The sequence below is a fragment of the Hyperolius riggenbachi genome, chromosome 8 (genome assembly GCF_040937935.1).
Source record: "Hyperolius riggenbachi isolate aHypRig1 chromosome 8, aHypRig1.pri, whole genome shotgun sequence".
Classification (NCBI taxonomy): Eukaryota; Metazoa; Chordata; class Amphibia; order Anura; family Hyperoliidae; genus Hyperolius; species Hyperolius riggenbachi.
The window spans coordinates 241,907,393-241,933,341 of NC_090653.1; the positions used below are offsets into that span (position 1 = coordinate 241,907,393).

Genomic DNA, 25,949 nt, shown 5'->3' on the forward strand with positions numbered 1-25,949 from the left:
GCAGGGCTAAAGAATGCACTATAACGTCCAAGTTACAGTCTTTCAATGCGTTGCATTAGGGGCACGTTATGCAACCTTAACATCGCATCAAACGCACCGTCCCACTGTGAAAGAGGCATAAAAGGAAATAATTATGGCAGCCACCATATCCCTCTCAGTTCACGTGTATTTTAAACGTTTATATATATATATATATATATATATATATATATATAATGACTGTGAGATGGAGCAGAAAGACAGATTGCTTGTAGGCATGCTGGACAGTTCTTGGCCTAGGTGGCTAGTCGGGGCCACGTCTAGCAAGAGTCTAGCGTATATATGGTGCAGGGTTATGGAGTAGAGGAGTCAAAGCAATTTTGGGTACCTGTAGTTGGAGGTTTCACAAACTGAGCAGTCGGAGTCAGAGGATTTTTGAACCAAATCCATAGCCTTTATAAAAATTAGACTAAGGAGTCGGAGAGTCGAAGTCAGAGCAATTTTGGGTACCTAGAGTCGGAGTCGGTGGTTTCATACACTGACGAGTCAGAGTTGGATGATTTTTGTACCGACTCCACAGCCATGGTGACTCCTAATATCCCTTGGTGCATCCATGGGCAATCAGGCTGGTGGATCATCTCAACCGAGGCATTATTCTCTTGTTGTACACCACACTGTTCGCCAGTCTACCCCCCTACATCTTGTAGCATACAGATTAGATTTTTTTTTTTTTAAATCAAAAGTCGGATTTTACTTTATAGGAACAATAGAATGGCTAGGATTTGTCTGGAAGAAACTACCTCTCATTGTAAACACAACAGGCGTTATATAAACACCTTCCTGAAGCTCATTTTAATTCAAGTATAAACTGCACACCATGGGCTTGATTCACTAAAGTCATTTTTAAAGCATTTTCCCGTTTTGGGCGCGTTTACGCATTATCACGAATTTTCATGCGTGAAAACGCTAGAGCGGCTGTGATAGGAGTTATCATGGTTTAGTGAATTAAGCCCCATGAACGAAAAAAATACTATAAGCAAGGGGAAATAGATATTCAAAAATGCCTTACAAAGATTGAAACAACTTATCAGTTTATTTAACTGATTTTCCATGGCCCCCCTGCAGATGCTCCTCCCGTGGAATTTGCCAGTCATTACACACCGACGCCCCGGCAGAATATTAGCGATGTGCTTTGTGCATATACTTACCTGATCCCACTGCGTCATATGTCCTCTTCCTCCTGGCAGCCACCCTCTCTGTGCTGCATACACAGCCCCCATAGCCCCTCCCCCACCATCAGGGGGGCTATTGCTACATCCCTGTTTGAAGCAGAGAAGTTCTCTGACCTCTGTTTCGTGCATGCCTATACTCTGTAGCACCTCAGGAGTAATGTAAGTACTGTATACACATAACGCTCCACCCTTCACTCACCTTTCATCCGAACCCAGGTGGCTCTGGAATCTCGTCCTGCCGTGCTGCTTGCCATACACACATAGATTCCGGCATCCTCAGCCTGTTATCAGAACAACCACAGCAACAAGTGTGAGCAGCATAATATAAAAGCAGAAAAAGCTTATCAAAGTTTACCTGAACGCTCTGGACTATGGTTGATTTTTTATTAAATAAAATATTGTATATGTTCTCCTCTGAAGCATTATTAGCTACATGCCTTTACTATGTCTCTATAAAGTCTTATTCTTCAGATAGTCCCACCGCCTATCAACGGGCTGCCAGTTGACTGAACATGTCAGAGATAAAATCAAGCAAAGGAAGTTTGGATCAGATTTGCTCTGAAGGGACCTTGTAAAGGATTGAAATAATCAACTACTATATCTATATATTATAGCCAGCTGAAAAGTGTGTTTTTAAGCTAGTTTCACATATGGGGCTTGATTCACTAAAGCGTGATAACTGCCATCACAGCATTAGTTCATTAGATGGCAAACAACAGGACAGGAGTCTGCAATCAATGTGGGAAGAAACCTCCTATCGACCAGAAAGGAGACAGTCTACAGTTGATGCAGCTGAAGAAGACGGGGTCTCAGAGACTTCTGAAACCTTCTAACTCTTGATTGCTGATAGAACATGGGGATCACAATACAGGTCATTATATAGCACTGTATGAGAAGGAGAGAGGACATACCTTCACCCTGTCTATCCTGAGCATGGTGTTATTCTTTGTTAGTATGTTCTGTCTTGATAAAGGCTGCCCATCCTTCTGCCATGTGATCTCCGGGGGAGGTATACCAACTGCATTACATGCCAACTCCAGCATCTCGTCCACAGCAACCGAAACCTCCGTGGGGAGTGCCGGACCCTCGATACTCGGTGGCTCTGGAATGTTTAATATAAGCATAAACATTTACTGAACAGGGTATATTCAGAGTCACTAGCCTTGAGCAGCCAATTATATTTAATTGTTCTGATAGCTCTGAACTGATACAGCATACTGATGCTATAGGCTGCCTAAGCACCAAATATACACCCCAGTTAGATGTTTGTTGATAACTGGGCGTCTCCCACTTCCCTGGGCCCCTCCTTCCCTGTGGCTGTAGGGGCTTCTCCCCCAGTCGGGACCTCCATGGCTGTAGAGTACCTCAGTCAAAATTGGCTTATTATAAATTTACTATTTCTTGTCCGCTAACAGGGGATTGGTGATCTAATGGGTGAACAACTCAACTGTTTGCCATGAAATTATCATTCATCATAAGCCTACTTAGGCTACTGAAATGTTGGGGGAGGGTGGGCCACTAGGACATGGATTACAAATTCCCTCAGGGAGGGGGACTGGTAATAGGGGTACCTGGTAGATCATTGAAAGGGAACAGTCTTACATTATTGGAAGATAATATTAAAATATGTGTGCAGGGGAAGGACCTGCTGAGACATAAAGATAAAGAATAGTTTCTTGCAGTGAGAACGGGAAGGGGGGATGGGAGGGCGTTAAATAGGAGGGATCTGCATGTTACATGGAGTTTCTAGGGCATGAGGATTGGGAAGTATTTACGTTATAGGGAATGGCTAGGAAACAAAAGGGAAATAGTATTTTAAACTGGGAGAGGGTTATGTTGGGGGGCTTCCAGGGCATGGGGGGATGAATAGATTTAGATGGTGGGAGGGGCATTATGGAGGTGGAATAGTATTCTATGCTTATGGGGGAGGGAAGTTATGGGTGGAGGGCAGAACTAATAGTCAGTTTTTGTCGATATTCACATTGCACTTCAGTCAGCAATAAATCTAACGGCACCGGAGTTGTGAAGGAACATGTAGCCTCACCCTGTGTCTACTCTATAGCCCCTCTCAGCAGACACAGTCAATGATCAGTCAGTAAGGTGATGTTACCCATGAAAGATATAACCCACTTCTGTCCACATTATATAGGGGCTCAAGTCCAAGTGTGCAGCTGTATTAAGACACTCTACTAGAGACCTGAAGAAGCGGGCAGGTCATGCGAAACGTGCCATGCTTTCTGGTGTCAATAAAATTAATTTTCATTCCTTCAGTTGGAAGTAAGACTGGTTATTACCCACTCAGTATTGATTGCATGCAACCTCTGGGACACCTCCTCTCCATATTGTGCACTCCTGTCCCTTGCACACTTACCAAGTACAACGAGGCGGAAATGCTTGCTGACTCTTCTGGCGGCATTGACAGCGATGCAGGAATAGAGGCCGGAGTCCCCGGCATGCACAGACTCCAGGTACAGACGGGTGCCCAGCCCATTGGGCAGAAGGTTACTCTGCAGGTTGAGTGGTTCCCCATCTTTCTCCCAGGACAGCGAGGGCAGTGGGGACCCATGAGCTTCACAAGTAAACGTCACCGACGAGCCTTTGACAGCCGTCACTTCCTCTGTGCTCTCAGAATTTTCCACTGGCAATGCTGTCAAAGATCACAAATATATGTAAATATTTCAGTTCCAAAACAACCAATCATTAAACAAGAGTTGTGCCATATGGCTCCTCTGCTAAGATCAGGATCCGCCTTCTCCTGGTAGGTCTAATGAAATCCCTGGTCTGTGATTTGATTTTACAGTGTTTCTTCAGCTTACAATCTCCAGTCATAAGATAAGTTTAGATGGTAATGATACTTCAATCATTGGCTTGCCATAGTTGCCATAACAAAGGGACAGTGTTCAGATCCTACAGACTCTACACGCTCTGATACTAGAACAGGGGTTTCTTTCTTCGTGAGTTTTTTTGTAGAACTAGAACAGGGGTGTCAAACTCAAACGCTAAGTGGGCCGAAATTAAACACTGGGATCAAGTTGCCAGCCAATCTCAATGTCTAGTGGCCACCTCCCTCCCTTTTAAAGGTACCTGGTTTCTAGTGGATCCCCTCCCTCCCCTATATAGTTCCCTGGTGTCTAGTAGCTCTCCTTCCTCCCCTATACAGCCCCCTGGTGTCTAGTGGTCCTCCCTCCCTCCTCTCAGTGGCGTAGCAATAGGGGTTGCAGATGTAGCAACCGCATCAGGGCCCTTGGGCTTGAGTGGCCCCATGGGGCTCTTCCTCAACCAAAGTATTAGCTGTTTATTAGTCCTGTGGTGGTAATCATCACGTCTATAGATGCTTTGGATAGTAGTAATCATTAACAAACTGTTCCCCATCCCCTCCTTGCACCTCTAATACTGTGGATGACCTTGGCAGGTTTTGGTGCGCCGTATCAGCTGTTATATATCGAGTGCTTGGGGGGCCCCAATGTAAAACTTGCACCGGGGCCCACAGCTCCTTAGCTACACCACTGCCTCCTCTATACAGTCCCCTTGGGTCTAGTGGTCCTCCGTCCCTCCTCTATACAGTCACCTCATGTCTAGTGGCCCTCCTCCCTTCCTCCTCTATACAGTTCCCTGGTGTCTAGTGGTCCTCCCTCCTCTATACAGTCCCCTCGTGTCTAGTGGCCCTTCTCCCTTCCTCCTCTACACAGTTCCCTGGTGTCTAGTTTCCCCTTTGTTCTCTATACAGTATCCTGGTGTCTAGTGATCCCTCTCCCACCCTTAAACAGTTCCCTTGTGTCCAGTGACCCTCTTCCCACCCCTACACAGTTCCCTGGTGTCTAGCACTTTCCCCCACCATCCCCCATATGGCTTCCCTGGTGATCTAGGGCTTTGTCCCCAATATAGCTTCCCTGGTGGTCTAGAGTGGGCCAAAAATAATACAAAGTGGAAAAACCACTTGTTGGCCAAATTTGATGGCTCTGATGGCCAGAGTTTGACATGTATGCACTAGAGCCTAGTGCCTGAGGAAGGTGGATAGTCATTGGACCAGAGCTTTCTGCTTCACAGAGGGAAAGTTACACCAAGGGACAGATTCAGGCAATAAGAAGTAAGGCAGTAGTTTCAGCTTCTTGTTTGCCACTTGACCATTGTCAGTAAGGTTACATATGAACAGATGCTCAAAAAGGAAAGGCAGTCAGGAAAATGGACACTCACTGGGCCCCAGCCATATGTCCATTGCATTATGGGTGATTCAGCTCTAGCCTCTAGCTATACAACACTGGAAATAAAATCACTATACTGTACATTGTCTTTTATGATGTATAAAAATGTGTAACACTGATTTGCTGCCTGTAGCTTATCACTAACCTTTTATATCCTGAAAGGAGGCATGCAGGAAACAGAAAGACAAATATAAGGAATGATAGTTCCAAAACAGACATGACACATAAAGCTGGGACCGATCACACAGGTGGCATATTTAGGCAGTGACCTAGTGGTGCGATGTGTTCTGATTAGTGATGGTCATGTCTAGGAGAACTCATGGAGAAGCATGTGATCAGTTAAGTCAGGTGATAGATATGTAAGTCCCTGATTTGCTAGTCATGATCATGTGCTAAAGCAGGATGTGATACAACAAATCAGAGCTTTGCAAATCTATCAGCTGATCAAACAAACAACATGCTTTTCCATGAGTTCTCCTAGAGATGATTATCACTAGTTCAGATTATAGCTGCTGCTGGTTTAGTGTGAGTATATAGTGAGACTATATTATACCAGGTACCCATGTATGAGCTAGATATTAAACACAACAGCTTGTTATAAAGTGGTTTAAACAACGAAGCATGTTTGGACACGTCACATTAAGCTATCACTATTAAACATACATACCTCCCAACTTTTTGAGATGAGAAAGAGGGACACTTAAGCCATGCCCCTGCCACACCCCTGATCACGCCCCCCGACACATCCCTAGTCATGAATACCATAAAGATTTCAAAAGAAAAATGTGTTGTTTTATAACTTAAACAATACTGGTCCCTTCTATTATTTTCCCTCATATTAACATTTGAAAATTAGAAATATATCAATTTAAAGGATGGGAATAAAGTTTAGAGTCAAACAGATTTTTTAGTAGAGAAATACAAATATTTACATAGAAAGAGGGACAAAGTTCTGAAAGAGGGACAAATAAAGAGGGACAAGACTCCCAAAGAGGGACTGTTGGGCGCTATGAACATAGCTTGCCCTGTACATACATGGTGCTTGGCTCTCCGGAGAGGGGGAGGGATGAGTGACTGGTGCCTTACCGTGGCAACTTCTAGGGAATCTGCTGCCACAACAAAAGTAGCTACACAAGAGTGATCCATCCTGTCAGATCTCTGAGGGAATCCAATGCCATCAGGGAACACCTCTACACATTCTGCCACTGTTCGGAGGCTTCCCACTATTTCGGTATCTACCTATTTCCTTTTTTGATTTCTTTCTTCCTCACAGGTTTGCGCTTTAACCTCCCTGGCAGTACACAGTCTCAGTGGCTGCTTCCGCAGGAGGGATTTTTTAAAATTAAAAGTGCTTTTTACTGGTTATCTAGCACTAGGCTAGCTAACTATGTGCCCCAATTCCCCCGGCACCTCTCTGACACCCCCCCCCCCCCGATCGCCACCGGCTATATTTACCCATCCGCAAACCCGCGAGAGCCACAGCTTCACCAATTAGCTTCACTCGTTGCTATGGCGCCATAGGACATCGACGTCATGCGCAGTTCCGATCCTCCCCATTGCGAAGCCGGGTGCTGATTGGGAGGCTGCGCCATCGCGGGATCTCTGAGGGGTACGTATTACAGCGGCGATCAGGGGTGATCGGAGGGGACCGGAGGGACTTGGCGCACATAGTTAGCTAGCCTAGTGCTAGCTTAACAATAAGCAAAAAATATTATTTTAAAAAATCCTCCCGAGCGATGTGATCCCCTGCGGCGGTTAGCCGAACGTAGGTTGGGCTTACAGCCAGGGAGGTTAATGGACAACTGTAGTTAGAGGTATATGGAGGCTGCCATATTTATTTGCTTTTAAACAATACCAGTTGCCTGGCAGCTCTGCTGCTCTATTTGTCTGCAGTCATGTCTGAATTAGACCAGAAACAAGCATGCAGAGAATCTTATCAGATCTGACAATAATGTCAGAAATGCCTGATCTGCTGCATGCTTGTTCAGGGTCTTTTGCTAAAAGTATTAGAGGCAGAGGAGCAGCAGGGAAGCCAAGCAACTAGTATTCCTTTAAAGAGTAACTGTCAGGCTGCAAACGCTAATTTAAACCTCTATTCTCCTGTGTTAAACAGTTTAGAAGCAAGCCAAAAAGGCAATACTAAAGTTAAAAATCTCTCTTACTTTTGATGTGTGCTGACAGCAAGACTCTGTATTCCCAAGCTCTTAAAAGGACAACAGGCCGCATAGCATACTGCAAAGCATTCTGGGGCTGCTTGGGTCCTCCCCTCGGCTGCTAGTGAGAAGTTACAGTCTCATGTTACAACAGCCAGCACTGAAAAATCTCTGGGCAGAGTACACTGCAGGAGTCCGCTATTGTTCCTAGCCACATGGCTAATTAATATTTACTGCACAGTAGTGTTATTCAGTACGAGCGTTTCTGTGAGTGGAATCATCAGGAAGCAGGTAGGACATGACGACACATTTGGCTTCATAGGAGACAGACAAACATGAAACCTGCCATGAGCTGTCAGGAGCATCATTCTCTGCAAATACTATATAAAAATTCTGTGAAATCCAAACGTGGACAGTGAAATGCATATGTAATGTAAGTACAGCCAATCTTTAGCTACTGATATATGTGTTTATTTTCTCTGAGACCCTATACCTAACAGCTCCTCTTTAAAGGAAGTAAATATGTCAGCCTCCATATGCCTTTCACTACAGTTGTCCTTTAAAAGGACCAGGCTCTCTTTGCCTGATCTGTGCAGCGTGGGCTCTCCAGCCCACAGCACAGATCAGGTTTGCAGCATGGCTATTAGATTTCCCCCCCCCCTTTTTTCCCCACTAGCAGGATGTCCTGCTGGGGGGGGGGGGGTCTGATCGCCGTTGGCTGCCTGTGATTTGCGGGGGGGGGGGGGGGCTCCTCAAATCCCCCCTCCGCAGCAATTTCCGCCCTCTCTGCCCTTACCTTGCTCTCCTTCACGATATGGGCTGCGCCGCCTAGGATAGGCTTCAGCCTATCAGATGCCGGCGATCCCCGGCCAATCAGATGCCGGGTATCGCCGATCTCGTTTACGGCGCTGCTGCGCAGCAGCGCCGTATGATGTAAACAGCGGGGATTTCTTACCCGCGTGGTTACATTTAGCCTGCGAGCCGCGATCGGTGGCTCGCAGACTGTTCACGGAGACACCCTCCGTGAACTGACATGGAGCAGCCCTTTCCATGTAATTCCACTTACGACCAGCCGCCGCCTATCGGCATTAGGCGGTCGTTAAGTGCTTAAAGAAGCACCGTGGCACTCTCTTTTTGCAGCGCTGGGTCCCTGGTTCAAATTCCAGCAATGGCACTATCTGCACGGAGTTTGAATGTTCTCTCTGTCTCTGGGTGGGTTTCCTATGGGCAGTCCAGTTTCCTCCCACATCCCCAAAACATACAGATAAGTTAATTGGCTGCCCCCTAAAAATTGGCCCTAGACTATGATATATATACTGCATGATACACACATAGACATATGACTATGGTAGGGATTAGATTGTAAGTTCCTCTGAGGGACAGTTAGTGACAGGACAATATACTCTGTACAGCGCTGCGGAAGATGTTGGTGCTATATACAGTAAATACTAAATAATAATAATAAAAGTGTTCCTGAGGTGAGATGTGACGAGCACAAAAACTCGGCCGTGTTCCTTTTCTTCCTAAAAGAGTTAGCATTCAGGAATGCAAGTGACAGTTTGGGTGCCCATACAGTGCCGCCAAGTGCTGCCAAGGGGACGAGGCGACCAATTTAGGGCCAAGCATGTCGATCAGACATGCTGCAAGATGTCATGTTGTCATGATCTATCAGGGGTGCGGCGGTAACAGTGAGCGATATCAGGACGAGCAATGAACATGACGAAACCCCAAGTGCTGTCCCGCCTAATGTTGAATGTGCCCCTCCAGTGCCCAGTGCACTGTACATTACCCGTCTGTGAGGTCAGACATGCCCACGTTACCCTGGCAACCACTTGGGGCACATAGCGTGTAGAAAGAAAATGTGCACAGAACACTAAAAGACATGTGTGACCACTGCCTAGGCTGGATTCAAACTTGTCTATCAGTTTTCTGCGCGTTTTTCTGCATGTGTTTTCTGGCAGTGCTGCATTGCTGTCAGTTGTTTCTCTGCATGTGAAAAATGCATTTAAGTGTAAACTAGCCAGCTGATTAACATTGGTACTCAGTTTTTCTATGCAGAAAACGCACAGAAAAACAGAAAAAGTGTGAATCCAGTAAACTGGAGAAAAACGTTGATCTGGGAGAGGCTGGGTGCACACATAACATAACGTGAAAGGCTGCGTTTTATGTCATATTTTATGTTAATGTTGTGTGCGTTTTTTGGTGTTTTTGGTGCGGTAGCGTTTTTTTTTTCAAGTGTTTGCGTGCATTTTAATGCGTTTGCGGTTCGAAATATATAAAACGCATATGCGTTTTTATATTTACATTTATGCAAATCACTAGAAAGACAACAAGAAGCGGAAATACATCAGAAATCTTTATTTAAAAAAAGACACATAAAAAACGCATCAAAACGCAATACATTGCGTTTCCATTGACTTTCATTATGTGCGTTTTTGATGCGGTCATGCATAATATGCAACAAAACCAGCCATTTTAAAAACACCAAAGTACAAACACATACTCATGCGTTTTTTATGTGGATCATTGAGCTTATGTTTTATGCAACGCTAGAGTTTCTGCTATGTGTGCACCTAGCCAGAAGGTATTATTTATGATTTAAGTAGAATTAAACACATATAAAAAGAACACCTCCTGATGGTGAGTTAGCCAACTGATAACTTTTAAAGGACAACATTTAAAAAAAATAAAATTACAAATGCTATTCCTATTGAATGTTGCTATTACAAATTCTACGTTACAAATGCTATTCCTATTAAATGGATAAACCAATGAAGCATCATGGCATCGCCTTAGAATGATATTATTGTGTAATACATACTCTCCACCAGTAGGATGAAACTCTTCTCTGCGTTGCCAGCCGGACTTGATGCTACGCAGGTGTACACTCCAGCATCGGTAGCCTGCGCATGGGAGATCCTGCAGAGATAGAACACAGTAACAATCATGGCAGGAAGCCGGAAGCCTACTATAACATGGGGGAAGACCTAAGAAGAGACTGGATAGAGATGGACAATGTAATGAAACTAATTCCAGCTTGCATGCAAGTCTCATGCAAATTGTGTGCCGCTTGGAACTGGGCCAATGAAAAGCGACAAGATGTTCATTTAGCCAAAGTCTGAGCTAAGCAGACAGTTTTAATAAAACGTTCAGGTTTGCAGTACTATTTATGATTTCTTGCTAAGAAGAACATTTGTAGGGGTGTAACAATAGCCCCCCAAAATTAAGGGCGGGGCTGTAGGGGCCAGCTTAGCGCCGTAATGGTTACCTACACCAGTGCCCTCCGTGTCTCCTCCATGCATAACACACTCTGCTGCCATTTGTCAGTTCCTGATCACATGACCAATGTGGTTCATGTAATGAGGAGTCGGAGAATGGCAGAGTGTGCAGCTGTGATGCATGGAGGAGACCCTCAGAGCTTCCTGTGCTACTCAGCATGTGTGTCGGGGCAAAGCGTGTGTACGGGGGTGGTGGGGTACGATCCATAACAGCTTGGAGGAGTTTGGATCCCAGTGGGCCCCATGACAACTTCGTGGCAGGTAGCCTTAATTGTTGTTAAGCCCCTAAACATTAGCACACCCTCTTCTGTGGTTACACTACTTCCTCGCTCACCGTAGGACATGCCCTCCAGAGGAGATTCTGAGGAATCGAGATGAAGAAAGCTGTTTTCCATCCTTCAGCCACGTTAGCTGCATTGGTAGGGAGCCACTGGCATGACACTCTAAGGTGACTTGTGATCCCAGGACGGTGCTGTGAGTCTCAGTAACATTAGGTCCGGATTCAAAAACTGGAGGAGCTGCAGGGAATGTAAACAAAGTAAGAGTCATACAGGTCACCTGTAACTGAGTGTACAAAGGAGTAGTTTGCAGTCACTCGTGGTCAGAAACCAACTTTCAGGTGCTGAGACTGGCCAGAGTAAATAGAAACTTAAAGCATACCTGAAGTGACAAGATGAGATAAACATATACACATATAGTACTATCTCTACTAAGAAATTATCAGAAGCCCCTTTCTGTTTTCCAGTACAGCAAGAGTTGAAAAATTTGGGTTCTGATCTACGCAAAAAAAACTTGCCCAGTTTCCTGAACAGTGAATAGAAGCAAACACAGTTGAGAAACAGTGAGATAAGGAATCTAATGAGGTTTTACTGCAGGACAGTTTGAAGGGTCATTGGTTCCATATCCCTTTTAGCTAAACGAAGCAGAGTGTGCATTCTGAACAGCAGCTGTGACAGTCTGATGCAACTGTAAAAACAAAGTTGTAACACTGAAAATGAAAATATGAGTCTCTTTTCTGTACTACTAATGTTCTATTTATCATCCATACTACTCATACAACTTATAATCTCATAGGTTTAGTTTAATTTCATGTTCAATTTAAAGAGAACCAGAGATGAAGCACCCTCTTGTATTTTACCTTATAAATCAGTGGGAACATGACAGTAAACACCTACTCTGCTCTTTGTTTCATTGTTCTCTGTTTAATCTGACTGTTATCACCTCTGATAAGAATCCCCGACTGAGCATTCAGTCTGGCTTTGCTACAGAAAGATTATAGCTGAGTCTGTCTTCTCTGGTGTCTTTTCAAGCCCAAGCCTGCCCCCTTGTGGCTCTGCTATAATGACTCAGCAATAATCATTCCCTGAAAAGCCAGACTGAATGCTCAGTCCGGGATTCTTATCACAGCTGATAACAGACACTTTTAGCAATGAGGATAAAACAGAGAGCATGGTAAGTGTTTTCTCTAATGTTCTTACTGATATATATGGTAAAATACACAAGGGTGCTTCGTCTCTGGTTCCCTTTAACTAGGGGCATAACAATAGACCCTGCAAGGGATGCAGCTACAGGGGGGCCCAGAAGCCACTGGACCGCCTGTCCAGTCCTGACAGATTGACAACTAAGGGCAAAGAAAGAAAAAAAAAAACTTTCTGTTGTTTGCTAAGTTGTTCTAATGACTGCATCTGCTCTGCCACTGATAGGGAATCATACAAAGTTTTGCAGACAAAGATTTGTAGACAGTCCATATTCAGTGTGCAGCAAGGTCTTGTCTACAGCCTGTTCTACCTCCAGCCTTTTTACCCCTCCCCAAGTGCTGTGTACTTTAGTGATGCTTATGGGGTCTAGGCATGGTGAGAAGGCAGGAGGGGGCCCCATCCAAAGTTTTGCAGTGGGCCCCGTGATTTCTAGTTACGCTTCTGTCCAGGGGCGTAGATATATGCACCTCCCCGCCAGTTAGTACATTGATCAAAGTTCACAGGAAGTTTGATTCACTAATCAAAGTTCCTGTGAATAATCATCACCAGCTCCATTAGTCTGTGCTCTTCTTCTTCATCCCTGCTGGACGCATCTTCTCAGTGACTATTACATAATAACATCCGCTGGGTCACTGAGCAGAGGCGCCTTTCAGGGATGAAGACGAGAGAGCACAAATCAATAAAGCAGCACACCAGGACAGGTGAGTTGCTATGGTCCCTAACACTTTGCAGGGGCCCCAGGAAGCACAATAAAGTGTGTGTGCGAGAGGGAATCTAAGGGGCTAGGGGTTGAAATCGATTTAGGGGTCCTGAAAGGTGAATTTGCTGTAGGGGGTCAGGGAGACCATTGTAGCTAGAACTGGCCCTGAAGTCCATAGGATGATTATTACACTGACCACGGCCGGATTTCTGGAAAGGCCATAAAGGCAGCTGCAGCGCAAGGGGGAAAATGGACACGAAAGAGAGGTTGTTACATATGAAAAATGAGGTGATAATGGGGAGTACAGTAACACATGAAATATGGGAAACTGTTGCCCAAGGAAGCTTTTCATGAAAGAGATGGGCTACAGTACATGGATGGTACACATGGAAGAGGGGGCTGCACATGGAATGGGAGGGCGCTGCAGCACAAGGATGATACACATGGAAGAGGGGGCTGCACATGGAATGGGAGGGCGCTGCAGCACATGGATGATACACATGGAAGAGGGGGCTGCACATGGAATGGGAGGGCGCTGCAGCACATGGATGATACACATGGAAGAGGGGGCTGCACATGGAATGGGAGGGCGCTGCAGCACAAGGAAGGGGAGTCACAACATACTAGGCCTAGGGGCACAAAAAGTATAAATCCAACCTTGACACTCAGAATGTAAAACTGTGACCCATTCCATTAGGTTGTCTTAGCACTTACTGAGAATATTTAGCACATAGACCTTTGTGTCTTCTCCTGCGGTGTTACGTGCCAGGCATGTGTAGCGGCCGGAGTCAGAGTCTTGCACAGATGTCACATACAGGGAACTTCCGTCTTGGGATAGCCTGTACAACAGCAGTGTGATGAATCGATTAACCCATCTCACAAATACACACACTCATTTGTGTTGGTTTACAAAAATATTTAACTGGATAAGAACGTAGAAACATGTTAGAATGAATTAGAATGGAAATAGTATCTCGTTTTTCGGAATCACCCACAGTGAGTAACCCAGTTTACACAACTCTACTTTGTTCTAGAAATCGAATCTAGAGCTCCGAACACACGCTAGAACGCAATAGTCTGAGAATGAGCGATCCCTGACGGTTAGTGACAAGTGAATGACGTCAGCGCACATTTGAATTCAGCGGCAGCCCAAACAATGGACTTCCGATTGGATTATTACAAGAAGAGCGAAAATGAGGATCCCGTGTGTAATTCACAGCACTTAAAGAGACACTGAAGCGAAAAAAAATATATGATATAATGAATTGGTTGTGTACTATGAATAATTACTAGAAGATTAGCAGCAAAGAAAATATTCTCATATTTTTATTTTTAGGTATATAGTGTTTTTTCTTACATTGCATTATTCTATAATATGTGCAGATTACACAACACTCAGCATTCAAAATGAGTCTTTCAGAGCAGTCTGTGAAGTAATGAACTCTCCTCTAGCAGAGGAAAAGTAAACAGTTCAATTACAGTTGAGATAATAAAAGTCAGATAACAGCCCTCTCCACGACTAATGCTGGGAATACACGATGCGTTTTTGCGTTCGTTTTTGCCGTCGTTTTCGCTTTCGATCGATTCTACTCTTGATTCACTGCTCGATTCCCCTCTCGATTCCTTATCTTTTCTTATCAATTACATTCACTTGAATGAGGAGAATCGAAACGAAAGTAGAATCGACCAGATCCAACAGGTTGGAATTTATCTATCGAACCCATCTATCTAAAGTAAAAACTTAACGTGTATTCCCAGCATAAGTTAGTCAGAGAGCTTAATAGCTTTTTTGCATAGAGATAACAACTGAAGTTTCTCAACTCTTCCTGTACTGGAAACAATTAGACTGATGTATCTGATCTTAATGTTTTTTTTCTTAGCTGTACTACACATACAAATCATAATATCATCATTTTTTTTTCGCTTCAGTGTCTCTTGAAGTAGTTTAAATGGATCAATTGTTTATGATCCTTTGGCACGGACCCTGATTATCATCCGAGTTTTACTTAGGTACATAGACACTGTATCAGCAGATTTGAATCTTCCTCCCTGTTTGTGTAACAATGTGGCGAATCAGGAAAAAAAAAGCGCAGGAGCCCTTTTGGAAAAAAACAGCGCCACCATAGGCACCTATTATAAAAGCCGCAATCTGGGCGCACAGTGGCACCCGCTTTAGGCCACCTACGGGTGCTGAAATTTTCCTTATTTGTGCACCTTTTATAATGGCCACGATATGTGACGAAGGTAAATTACAGCACCGGAGGCACCCGATTAGCGGTAAACAAGCTAAATTTTGCCACCTGGATGCGCTGATCAAATTACAGGCGTCGGGGGCTTCGGGAAATGCAAATTGCGGCATTGCATAGTGGGCGTGGAGCACCTCTGGGGGGATTAAGGATTAGGAGGGGGTTAGGCGCCACCAGGGTGGTGTTAGGGTTAGGCACCACCGGAGGGTAGTCTTAGAGTTAGACACCACTGGGAAAGGGGTCTTAGGGTTAAGCACCACCATAGGATTAGGCACCACTCTGGTGGAGTTGAGGTTAGGCATCGGTAGAGGGAGGGTTCTGTGTGAGAGTAGGGTTAGAGTTAGCCATAGTAAAATATCAGTAAACATTACCGATATTTTACTATCGGAATCCAGCAGTAGAATATCGCTAATTTTAGTGATAGCGGCAATCTTCTGCGCCCTTTTTTCCAGCCGTTCTTTTTCATGCATGCACAATGTGGATTTCGACTAATCGACTTCCCCACTACCAATACCTAACACTAACTGATCCCCCCAGTGATGTCTGACCCCAGCCTACCCCCTCCAACGATGTCTAACCATAACCGCCCCCCCACGTCTAACCTTAACTAGCCCCCCCCCCTAATACTTTACCCTTACCTACCCCCCTCACCGATGCCTGACCCTAACCATTTTCACTGGCCACCAACCTGCCAATAACCACACCATCTTCATCACTGTACAGGATAAATATAGTGCACCGTGGAACTTTGGCGCCCCATAGGTGCCTGTGATAATATTGGCAATTAACAGAAATTTGGGCACCCAATAAACTAGCTTCCACTCGCTATTTGTAGCCGCAGTTTGTATAGCAGGCCGCCCCGGCTCCCGCTATTTCATTAGACACCTCCAGCGCCCAAATTTCCTGTCACCCTACAGTCACCTGATGACTCCATTATCTGTGCCTCTGGTTGCCTCACCTCATGTTTGGCACTGAGACAAGATCTAGCGGCTTTCCATCCTTCAGCCACAATATCTGGGGTGGGGGTGTCCCCTCAGCTTTACATTCCAGGGTCACTTCCCTCTTCACCTGGATGCTCCTCTCGCTGGGAATTTCTGAGCCTATTATTCTTGGCGCCACTGTGAGAAAAAAACAGTTCTTGTTACAGTCTAAACAACACAGCGTCTGCCTGCAAATAAGAAGATGGGCAGCAGAGGCCTTGGACCTATGAGATGGCAACTGATGAGAATCTATATATATATATAATATGCTATGTGCTTCAACCTTGAAGCAATTAGAAGAAGTAGCGCCCTGCCCCCAGGGCCGGTCCTAGACTTTTCGCCGCCCTCCCCCCCGCCTTAGCCGTGGGTGGGGGGCTGCCGAGCTGGAGGGGGTAGCGGGCAGGAGGGGGGGTATTGGGCGCAGCGGCCCACTTACAATACAGTGGGCGGCATTGCAGGAAGTGACGATAGTGGAACGCACGCTGGAACGCGAAAGAGGTTAGTCATCCCCGCTTGCTGCCTCTTACTAATAGCAGCGGCTGCTGCTGAATTTAAGCTTGAGGGGAAGCGCAGATGGGGGGGTCCGGGAGCGCCGAAAAGTCTAGGACCGGCCCTGGGGGCAGGGTGCTACTCCTTCTTCTTGCCTCAAGGTTGAAGCACGTAGCGTATTATATGTATATAGATGCGGCTCGGCTAGAATACAGTAATAGTCCCGAACCTTGGATCAGCAACAGGAAGTCCTTGTGGGCCTGAGATAACTGGTTCTGAGCTATGCAGGTGTATCGTCCAGCATGGGAAGGCTGCACTCTGCTTATCTGCAAGCGGTTCCCTCTAATCACCACTCCCCATTCTCCAGAATGTTCTGCAAAGAAATAAAACAGTTATTATTGTTATGCCTTTGTGTAGCTCTGAGACATTTCCACAGCACTTTATAAAGTAAATTGAACAATTCATGTCACTAAGCTAACAGTCCCTCGTGGAAACTCACACTCTAATGCCCCGCCCACAGTTCTATAAACATTTGGCAAAGCCAGTTCTCTTAGTATGTTTTTGGGATGTGAGGAAACCAGAGTGCCCGTATGAAAACATTCATCAGCACAACAGGTAAATGGTGCTTGTGTTTCCTGACTCCAACCTACAAGACTGCATGCCATTTTGCCACTGTGCTTCCCACTTTTAAAGGACACCTGAACTGAGAGGGATATGGTGGCAACCATATTTAGATTCTTTTAAACCATACCAGTTGCCTGGCAGCCCGGTTAATCTCTTTGGCTGCAGTAGAGTGTGAATCCCACACCTAAAACAAGCCTGCAGTTAATCCGATCAGACTTCAGTCAGAGCACCTGATCTTCATGCTTGTTTAAGGTCTATGGCTAAGAGTATTAGAGAGAGAGAGGATCAGCAGGCACTTCCTGTATATGCGCTGTTACTAGGCCACCGCTCTCACGTCTCCACTGCGGGTCCCTGATCTGAGGTCTCAGACAGTGCTGCATGCTGTGCCAGCCACGCAGCAAGGGCCAGCCGGGGGTCAATGCGGTGGAGGAAGGTGGCCGCCGACTCGATCAGGGAAACAAGTGATGGCCGGGGAGGAAGGGGGGCAGGCTGCGGCCAGGATGCTGCCCTTTGGAAGACGCAAGTCATTCAGGCGGCGTCAAAAAGTTTGCATACTATGAATTTTCACCCCAAAAAATTCTATAGCTCCTGCTGTGTTAAAGACATTCAAAACATTTGCAAGATACACTTTTTGATTTAATGCACCAAAGGACTTTTTCAATCGGTGCTGCATCACTCATCATTACATAAACTGGGTTTATTTAGTCTGGAGAAAAGACGCCTTAGAGGGGATCTAATTAACATGTTAATACATCAGATGGCAATATAAAAAGCTTGGTGGATGAGCTTTTTGTCCCCAGGCTTTCACAAAGGACTAGAAGACATGATCTGCGCATGGAGGAAAAACGTTTTAGACATTTATTTAGGAAAGGGTTCTTTACAATAAGAGTGACTAAGATGTGGAATGCATTGCCACAGGAAGTAGTTATGGCAAATTCTATATCTGTATTGCTTAGATGCTTTCCTTGTGTTGAAAGACACCCAAGGTTATAATTACTAGGTAATGCCCAGTGGTGTTGATCCAGGGATTTTATCTGATTGCCATCTGGAGTCGGGAAATAATTTTTTCCCTTTTGGGACTAATTCAACCATGCCTTGTAAGGGTTTTTCGCCTTTTTTGGATCAACAGGGATATGTGAGGGAGCAGGCTGGTGGTGTACTTTATTCTCTGGTTGAACTTGATGGACATATGTCTTTTTTCAATCCAAATAACTATGTACCGGTAACTATGCAACACTCACCCGCTCTCAGCAGATTAGCAATGGTATCACATGAGTGATAGCCACACATGAAGTCCTGCTTCCTCTGTGACTACAGCGGTGCCTCATTTGAGCAGCACATAAAAGGTCACATGAGGCACTGCTGTAGCCATGGATACAGGACGCTGGATGAGCGGATGGAGATCCTATTGTTGGAACGCTGAGAGCAGGTGAGTGATGCGGCACCTAGAGAGGGGGTAACGGGGAGAGCGAGGAGGGGGACATTAGGGGAGGGGAGCCACATCTTGCCGCCCTCTAATTGTTGCCACACTGAAACACGTGATTCACATTGCTTCATGGAAGAACCAACCCTGGTTTTACCCTATGCTCAGTTTGTATGAAGCTCACATTTGAAAATATCTAGCTATCCAACTCAGTGTGCCATTTACCCAATGAAAGTCCATCTTTTAGCCATGTGATCTTGGGAGGGGGAGAGCCTTCAGCTTCACAGGACAAGACTATGGAATTCCCAATTGTCAGCTGGATGGTCTCATTCTTGGGATGAAGGATGGATGTGGGCACTGCAAGAAGAGACAACATGTTAGAAATAAATCTATGGCCTGTAAAGTCCAAGTCAGTTTTAAAGTCTTTAAATATTTTTTTAGCTGTATGAGCCAAGTAAATACTCTTACTCACCCTGAATGATCACTGTGTACGTCAGCTCAGCCTCACCAGCTACGTTGGTCATCTTGCAGGTGTAGAGGCCTTTATCTTGTGCCTGGGAATTAATCAAATTACAATAAAAAAAATGACCAATAGTCACACATTACACCCAGGGCCGGTTTAAGCAACAATGGGGCACCAGGGCAAAATAAACCTGGGGGGCCCCCTCAACGTATACCCCGGAACAAAAATCGGCATTAGGGGACCTTTTTTGCAGCTGGTATAGTCAGGGTGTGAAGTCGGTCAGAGCTCCACATTCTGGCTATCCCAGCCTGCATGGGGGACAAGGGGTTAAAAAGTTTCAGGAGGGGGGACCCCACATAATAAAAAAAAAAAAAAAAAAAAATTCACACACTCTAAACATAAAAAAAAATTTGGAAAATAGGAAAAATGCCAGGGATCTTCATACAGCCATATTGCGGCTGTATAGCGATCCCTGGCCAAAGCGCTGCGGCTGCGTATGGACCCCCTGGAAACCCCATCAGGAAATTTATTGCGCTTTTGTTTGATGCATGTAAAATTACACTACCATTAGGTTTGCTACTAAAAGTGACATTTACCGCATTTAAAACTATACTTTTTTCCTTCTAAACTTTAAAATCGATTTTCTCAAAAACTATAAGGTCTTTTTGAAAAATAGTTTTTTCCTCTTATTCCTAATGATCACCTTAACATATCCTGCAGATTTAGGATTTCTAGCATTTAAGGTCGATTTGCTATTAACCATTAAAGTCGGCAGGTTTTTAAATGTGTTTTTTTTTTCCTTTGAAACTTTAAAATCGATTTTCTCAAAAACTATAAGGCCGATTTGAAATTTTTTTTTCCTCTTGTAGCCACTGGGGGCCCCTACAAGCTCTGGGGCCCTGGGGCAGCTGCCTCCTTTGCCTTAATGGTAGCGCCGGCCCTGATTACACCAGATTATTCTTCCGTCGTATATTAAAGGACCAGTATTGTGAAAAATTGTACAACTTAAAATACAAGTAGGGTGGCCAGTGACCATTGTTGTATAGGGTCCAGGATAGAAAGTATCCTTATATGCAGAGCAGGTTGGCTCTCAAAATGCTTTAACAGGACTAGACTTGCTAACCAATGAAGAGACTTTCCCATGACACTTCGCATGTACAGGTCTCCAAGGGGTATGGATGGACTTACTGGTACTGGTGGTTTCTTTGAGTATAGGTATGAGGTATTGCCCCTCCCCCCATTCCCTCCTATCCTAATTCAACTTCCTCCTTTACATAACAATGTAACTACTTTGTTCCACTGTGCCTCCATCTCCCACCATGGTTGCTGAAGAAGTGGGCACCAGTGTGAGTCATCATGGGAAGAATTTAATGAATTATTTAATGAAGATCCTTATCTTGCCTTTGGACAGGGCCAGCACTACCATAGATGCAACAAAGGCAATTGCCCCAGCCCCCCCCCCCCCCCCGGGTCTCCCCCTCACTTGTGCTCCTTGGGTCACCTGCAAAGTCTTGTCAGCATAGAAACCCAGTCTTCATCCGCACTGGCTGCTTCTTCTCCTAGACCTGTCACATTTCATTACGCAATAGCATGTGCCGGGTCACTGAGAAGAGGCTCTCCTGCGAAGATGGATGGGAGCGCACGAATTGGAGAAGGGAACCACAGTAAAGTTTAGGGGGGTTCAGTTCAGGAGCACTGGGGGAGCCCCCAAGCTAATTTTGCCCTGGGGCCCATTGAGGCTTGAACCAGCCCTGCCTTTGGATGTGGCTAAGTTTCCCAACCTCTGTGGATTTCAATGATCCTAGCAATGTCCCTGTGTAAAACAAGAAACCACTACTATAATCAATATGTCCAGTTCCTGGAAGACATTACAGTAGGTTATGTAGCCATTAGTATAATGCTTTTCGTTCTTTCTACAACCTTGCTTTAGTAAAAGACTTCTAGCCACTCACCTGCACATTGCGTATCTCCAGTCTCTGGCCACTGTTGTGTATGGAGATGCTTCCATCACCGGTGAGCAGTTTTCCATTCTTATACCAAGTGACAGTTGGCTGGGGCGTGGCCTCAGATTCACACAGCAGCGTCAGGGTTCCACCAAGACGAAGGACCGTCTCTCTGTTCACATTGGGTGGTTCTCTGATACTGGGTGGGGCTACATAAAAATTATTTATTTTTATTTATTCTAGTTTCAAAAGGTTCTTTGAGCAAGAAAACAGATAGCAATAAACAAGTATTTATGCCCACGCAGGGGCCCCGAATGATGAATTAGTACAAAAATAGAACAATATAAACATAACATTTATTAACTGACAATGATGTGCACAGTCCTCTGAAGACTGCACAATGGCGAAACTGGTCAGGATTGGAGACTGGGCAATCTTCGCTTGCATACTACTGTGTTTTATTGCGTATTTTGTATACGCTACGCGCTATTATACATCCGAGGGTTCCTTGTCATGGGGGCCCACGATGTGAGTTTTGTATCTATCAACAATCAGTTTGTTCTTTGATAAAGTTGTATTGATAACCAGCTGTACTAAACATACACTTGGTTGTTGTTGGGTTGTGTTACAAGTAGAGTAAAGAAACCGGCACTGCAGATAATCAGGAAGCATGCATAAGGATAAGCATGAGGTGCTGAGGAATTAGTAACGGGTACTGCTGTTAATTGCGTGCTCAAAAAAACAGCAATTTTCAATGTAGCAAATAGTAGAGAAGCAGTTGGCACATGCAATGTTTACAGCGTAAAAAAGCTTTATTCCATTTGGCTTCATGCAAAATGCTAAGCAAACATGTCCATTTTAAAATAGGTCCTACCCGATACTCAGATGGCTGTGGGGTGAGGTGGGAGCGGTGGGGGTCGCCTTACGACCGTTTCGCTCTCCTGAGCGTCTTCTGAAGACGCTCAGGAGAGCGAAACGGTTCGTAAGGCGACCCCCACCGCTCCCACCTCACCCCACAGCCATCTGAGTATCGGGTAGGACCTATTTTAAAATGGACATGTTTGCTTAGCATTTTGCATGAAGCCAAATGGAATAAAGCTTTTTTACGCTGTAAACATTGCATGTGCCAACTGCTTCTCTACTATTTGCTTGTTGTTGGGTTGGTCACCGGTTTGTTATATCTCTAAACACCGGATGACTACAGGTCTAACATCATTGGTGTGACAATTGAAATCCAACGCTGAGTATCTTGTGTTGCATGATGCTCTGCATGCAGCCGCTCCAGGAGTTGCTATTTTCTATTCAACGGGGTACTTACTGACTGTAATTTTAAAAGGCAAACCTTAAAGATGCCTGGCCAATCAGCTGGCTGAAAATCAGGACATCCTGCCTATAATATGGCAGATACAGCACTCCTAGATGTTGGAATGTGCATAACTCAAAGAGACTCTGTAACAAAATGTTCAGCCTTATTTCTTCTATCCTATAAGTTCCTATACCCGTTCTAATGTTGTCTGGCTTACTGCAGCCTTTTCTAGTTGCACTGTCTCTGTAATATATATAATCTTCTTTTCTTTGTCAAGCCTTGTCGAGCTAGGGAGGAATGTGCTGCCTCTGCTGTCATAGGTAGAAGTTATGCACGCCCCTCCACTCCCCCTGCAGGTTCTGTGTGTGTGCTTTGTTTATTAGTCACATATAGCCCTCTGCTCTCAATTTCAGCTTGTCTGAGGGGGAAGGGAGCTTCCCATGCTGAGAAACTGAGAATCCCTGACTGGAGTTCACTATGTAATAAAAACTTGTAGTATACTGTAACATGATATATATATATACACAAACCTCACTTCCTGGTTAGCGGCCATGTTTGTTGTTTGTAAACACTGCCTAAAACTGGCAATTAAAAGTCAGGATCACAAAGGGGAGCGTCAGAAATGGCAAAGAGGGATCTAGGAGATCACAGTGACTTGATTGATATGTTTTTTATTGTACAAATCTCTTTAAGACACAGTGGAGGTACTACTTTTTGCTAAGCTAGTTTCCACAAATGGTGGTTAATTTAGTTATAACAAGTTACTTCAGGAACACATTAAGTAACATGACAGCCTAACCAGTTAAGGTAGCAAACCTGAAGCAAAAAAACAAACAAATGCATGATATAATGAATTGTATGTGTAGTACGGATAATGAATAGAACATTAGTAACATTAGTAATATGTTGGCGCTATATAAATACTTAAATAAGTACAAAATAAATAAATAATAAGTAGCAAAGAAAAGTGTCTCATATTTTTATTTTCAGTTATATAGCTTTTTTTTCATAACATTGCATCATTCTGTCACAGTTGCAATTTTAAAAACACACTTTTTTTTAAGCTATAAAATAAAGCAAATTTTAATGACCTTTTGAACTTTCCTGCATTAAAACCTTATTTCAAGCTGTCTCTCACTGTTCCTTGGCTATTTAAAGGACTTACGAGGTCAAAAAAAAAAAAAGAAAAAGTTAAGTACCAGCTTCAAATTTGACCCCACGGAGGACACCATCCGCGCCCTCCGTTTCCTTCTGCCAGGTCCCCGCACAGGAGACAGCCTGTAGCGTGGATCGGGGGGGGGGGGGGAGGCCCTAGAGCTGCGTAGCCGCACTCGCATCTATACGAACTGCACAGCAGCGGCAAGCTCCGCCGGCCATTTTACTTGAGGCATGAGAGCCTGACCCGGGCTGTGGGGTCGCGAGTGGCCCAGGGGGGGCGATTAAACAGCGGGGACCAGGGGGAAGTAAACGGAGGGCGCAGAAGGCGTCCTCCGTGGGTTCAAATTTGAAGCAGGTACTTAACTTTTTTTTTTTAGTTTGACCTCGTACGCCCTTTAAGAACTTCAGAAAACAGGACTGTATTCCACCCAAATGGACTGAGTAGTTCAGAGAAGCTCTTTTGCATAGCTAACAACTGAAGGGTTTTTTTTTTACTTTTTGTGTACTGAAAAACAATATGAGACACTTTTTTTTGCTACTAATGTTCTTTTTCTTAGCTGTACTACACATACAATTCATTATCTCATTTTTTTTTTTCATTTCAGGTTTGCTTTAAGTCAGCTGAAATGGTTGTTATCATGTTAGCCTAACCATTTGCTGCAGGGGAAAATCATTTTTTTTTTTTGACCAAAATTCTGATGCTTGGAGGCAGATTCATTTGGGCAGTTAACACTCAGTTTGCATGGCAATGCCACCATGTGCTGGTACACCCTTGAATGAAGTTTGCCACCTGAGACAGAACCAGTGCTGCCTTGTTTTAATGAGCATCACACCATTTATGCAATCTCGATGAGCAATTTTGCAGATGGCAGTTCAGCCACAGGTACCGGTAATCCTACCAACTGCAGACGAAAGAACCATTGATAGTGCCAGTTACAAAGCCAAGATCTATATTGCAAGCCAACACCCAAAGTGGCTGACTGATGCGGCCAATGAGCGAAGAATTTACTCCTTTCGGACTTTGGACAGCCAGCAAAATGAACTGAGGATAGCTGGCCAAGCCACGTTCAGAAGAAAGGGGAAAAACATCAAAGTTCAGCGGGGGCAGTATCTGCAATTCCCAGGCTCCTCAACCAACCCCCGTTTTCCCAGGTGTACTCTCACCTCTTCTCGCTGCATCACCATTACTCTACTTCCCGTGTTTGCTCACTCTGACAGAAGGAAAATAGACAGTACAGCCCTCCCAGCAGCGTACCTGTGTGTGGCGTCTCTGGCTTTTTATTGCAGTCCCATGTTTGCTGCGCATGAAAGTGTTGCCCATACAGCAGCAAAACCAACAACGCTAGATGTAATAAAGAGCCAGAGAGGCCACACACAGGCGCGCTGCTGGGAGGGCTGCCCTGTCTTATTTTCTTCTCGTCAGGGTAAGAGGACACGGGGAATGGAGGGACGGAGGTGCAACGTAAAGAGGTGAGAAGAAACCGGGGCTAAATGGGGTGCTTTGAGGAGCCTGGGAATTGCAGACACCACCACTGAACTTTGCTCTTGCAGATACCACCAGTGGCGTACCTAGGGCATTTGACACCCGATGCTGGGTATTTAATGACACCCCCCCCCCCCTTCAAAAAAAGGGCGTGCATGTGCTGTGGCATGGTAATGTCAGGCATAGGTGCCCCCAGTATAGGTAGCCTGGAATAGTTGCCCCCTGTATAGGTAGCATAGTACAGCCACATTGCACAAAGTGTTTCCCTACAAATTACACATGAGACAGCAACGATTAGGTAAACAGAGAGCCTCCCTTTAGCAAAGGTAGCCAGATGACTCCCCCATTTACAGTATACGTAACTAGATAACCCCTCATTTAGAATAGATAACCGACATGATCCACAATTACAGTATATACTGTATAGCCAGATCGCCCCTGTATATAGCCAGATACCCCATGCACATAGCCAGTTCGCCCTTGTATATAGCCAGATACCCCATGCACAAAGCCAGATCGCCCGTGTATATAGCCAGATACCCCATGCAGATAGCCAGATCGCCCGTGTATATAGCCAGATACCCCATGCACATAGCCAGATCGCCTGTGTATATAACCAGATACCCCGTGCACATAGCCAGATCGCCCGTGTATATAGCCAGATACCCCATGCACATAGCCAGATCGCCCGTGTATATAGCCAGATACTCCATTCACATAGCCAGATCGCCCGTGTATATAGCCAGATTCCCCATTCACATAGCCAGATCCCCCATTCACATAGCCAGATCCCCCATGCACATAGCCAGATA

General features: G+C 45.0%; 1 protein-coding gene across 1 annotated transcript in view; it reads right to left on the reverse strand.

Annotated features, from left to right (window-relative positions):
- Window positions 1-25,949, reverse strand: part of HMCN2 (hemicentin 2) — a 408,064-nt gene that overhangs the window by 56,612 nt on the left and 325,503 nt on the right. The window contains exons 60-70 of the mRNA XM_068248458.1: window positions 21,200-21,399; window positions 19,257-19,338; window positions 19,010-19,141; window positions 16,967-17,110; window positions 16,227-16,386; window positions 13,737-13,861; window positions 11,179-11,362; window positions 10,388-10,485; window positions 3,583-3,858; window positions 2,123-2,313; window positions 1,411-1,492 (exon numbers count right to left, since the gene is read on the reverse strand). Of these exons, the coding sequence (XP_068104559.1) occupies window positions 1,411-1,492; window positions 2,123-2,313; window positions 3,583-3,858; window positions 10,388-10,485; window positions 11,179-11,362; window positions 13,737-13,861; window positions 16,227-16,386; window positions 16,967-17,110; window positions 19,010-19,141; window positions 19,257-19,338; window positions 21,200-21,399 (1,674 nt within the window). The remainder of the gene's footprint in view (window positions 1-1,410; window positions 1,493-2,122; window positions 2,314-3,582; window positions 3,859-10,387; window positions 10,486-11,178; window positions 11,363-13,736; window positions 13,862-16,226; window positions 16,387-16,966; window positions 17,111-19,009; window positions 19,142-19,256; window positions 19,339-21,199; window positions 21,400-25,949) is intronic.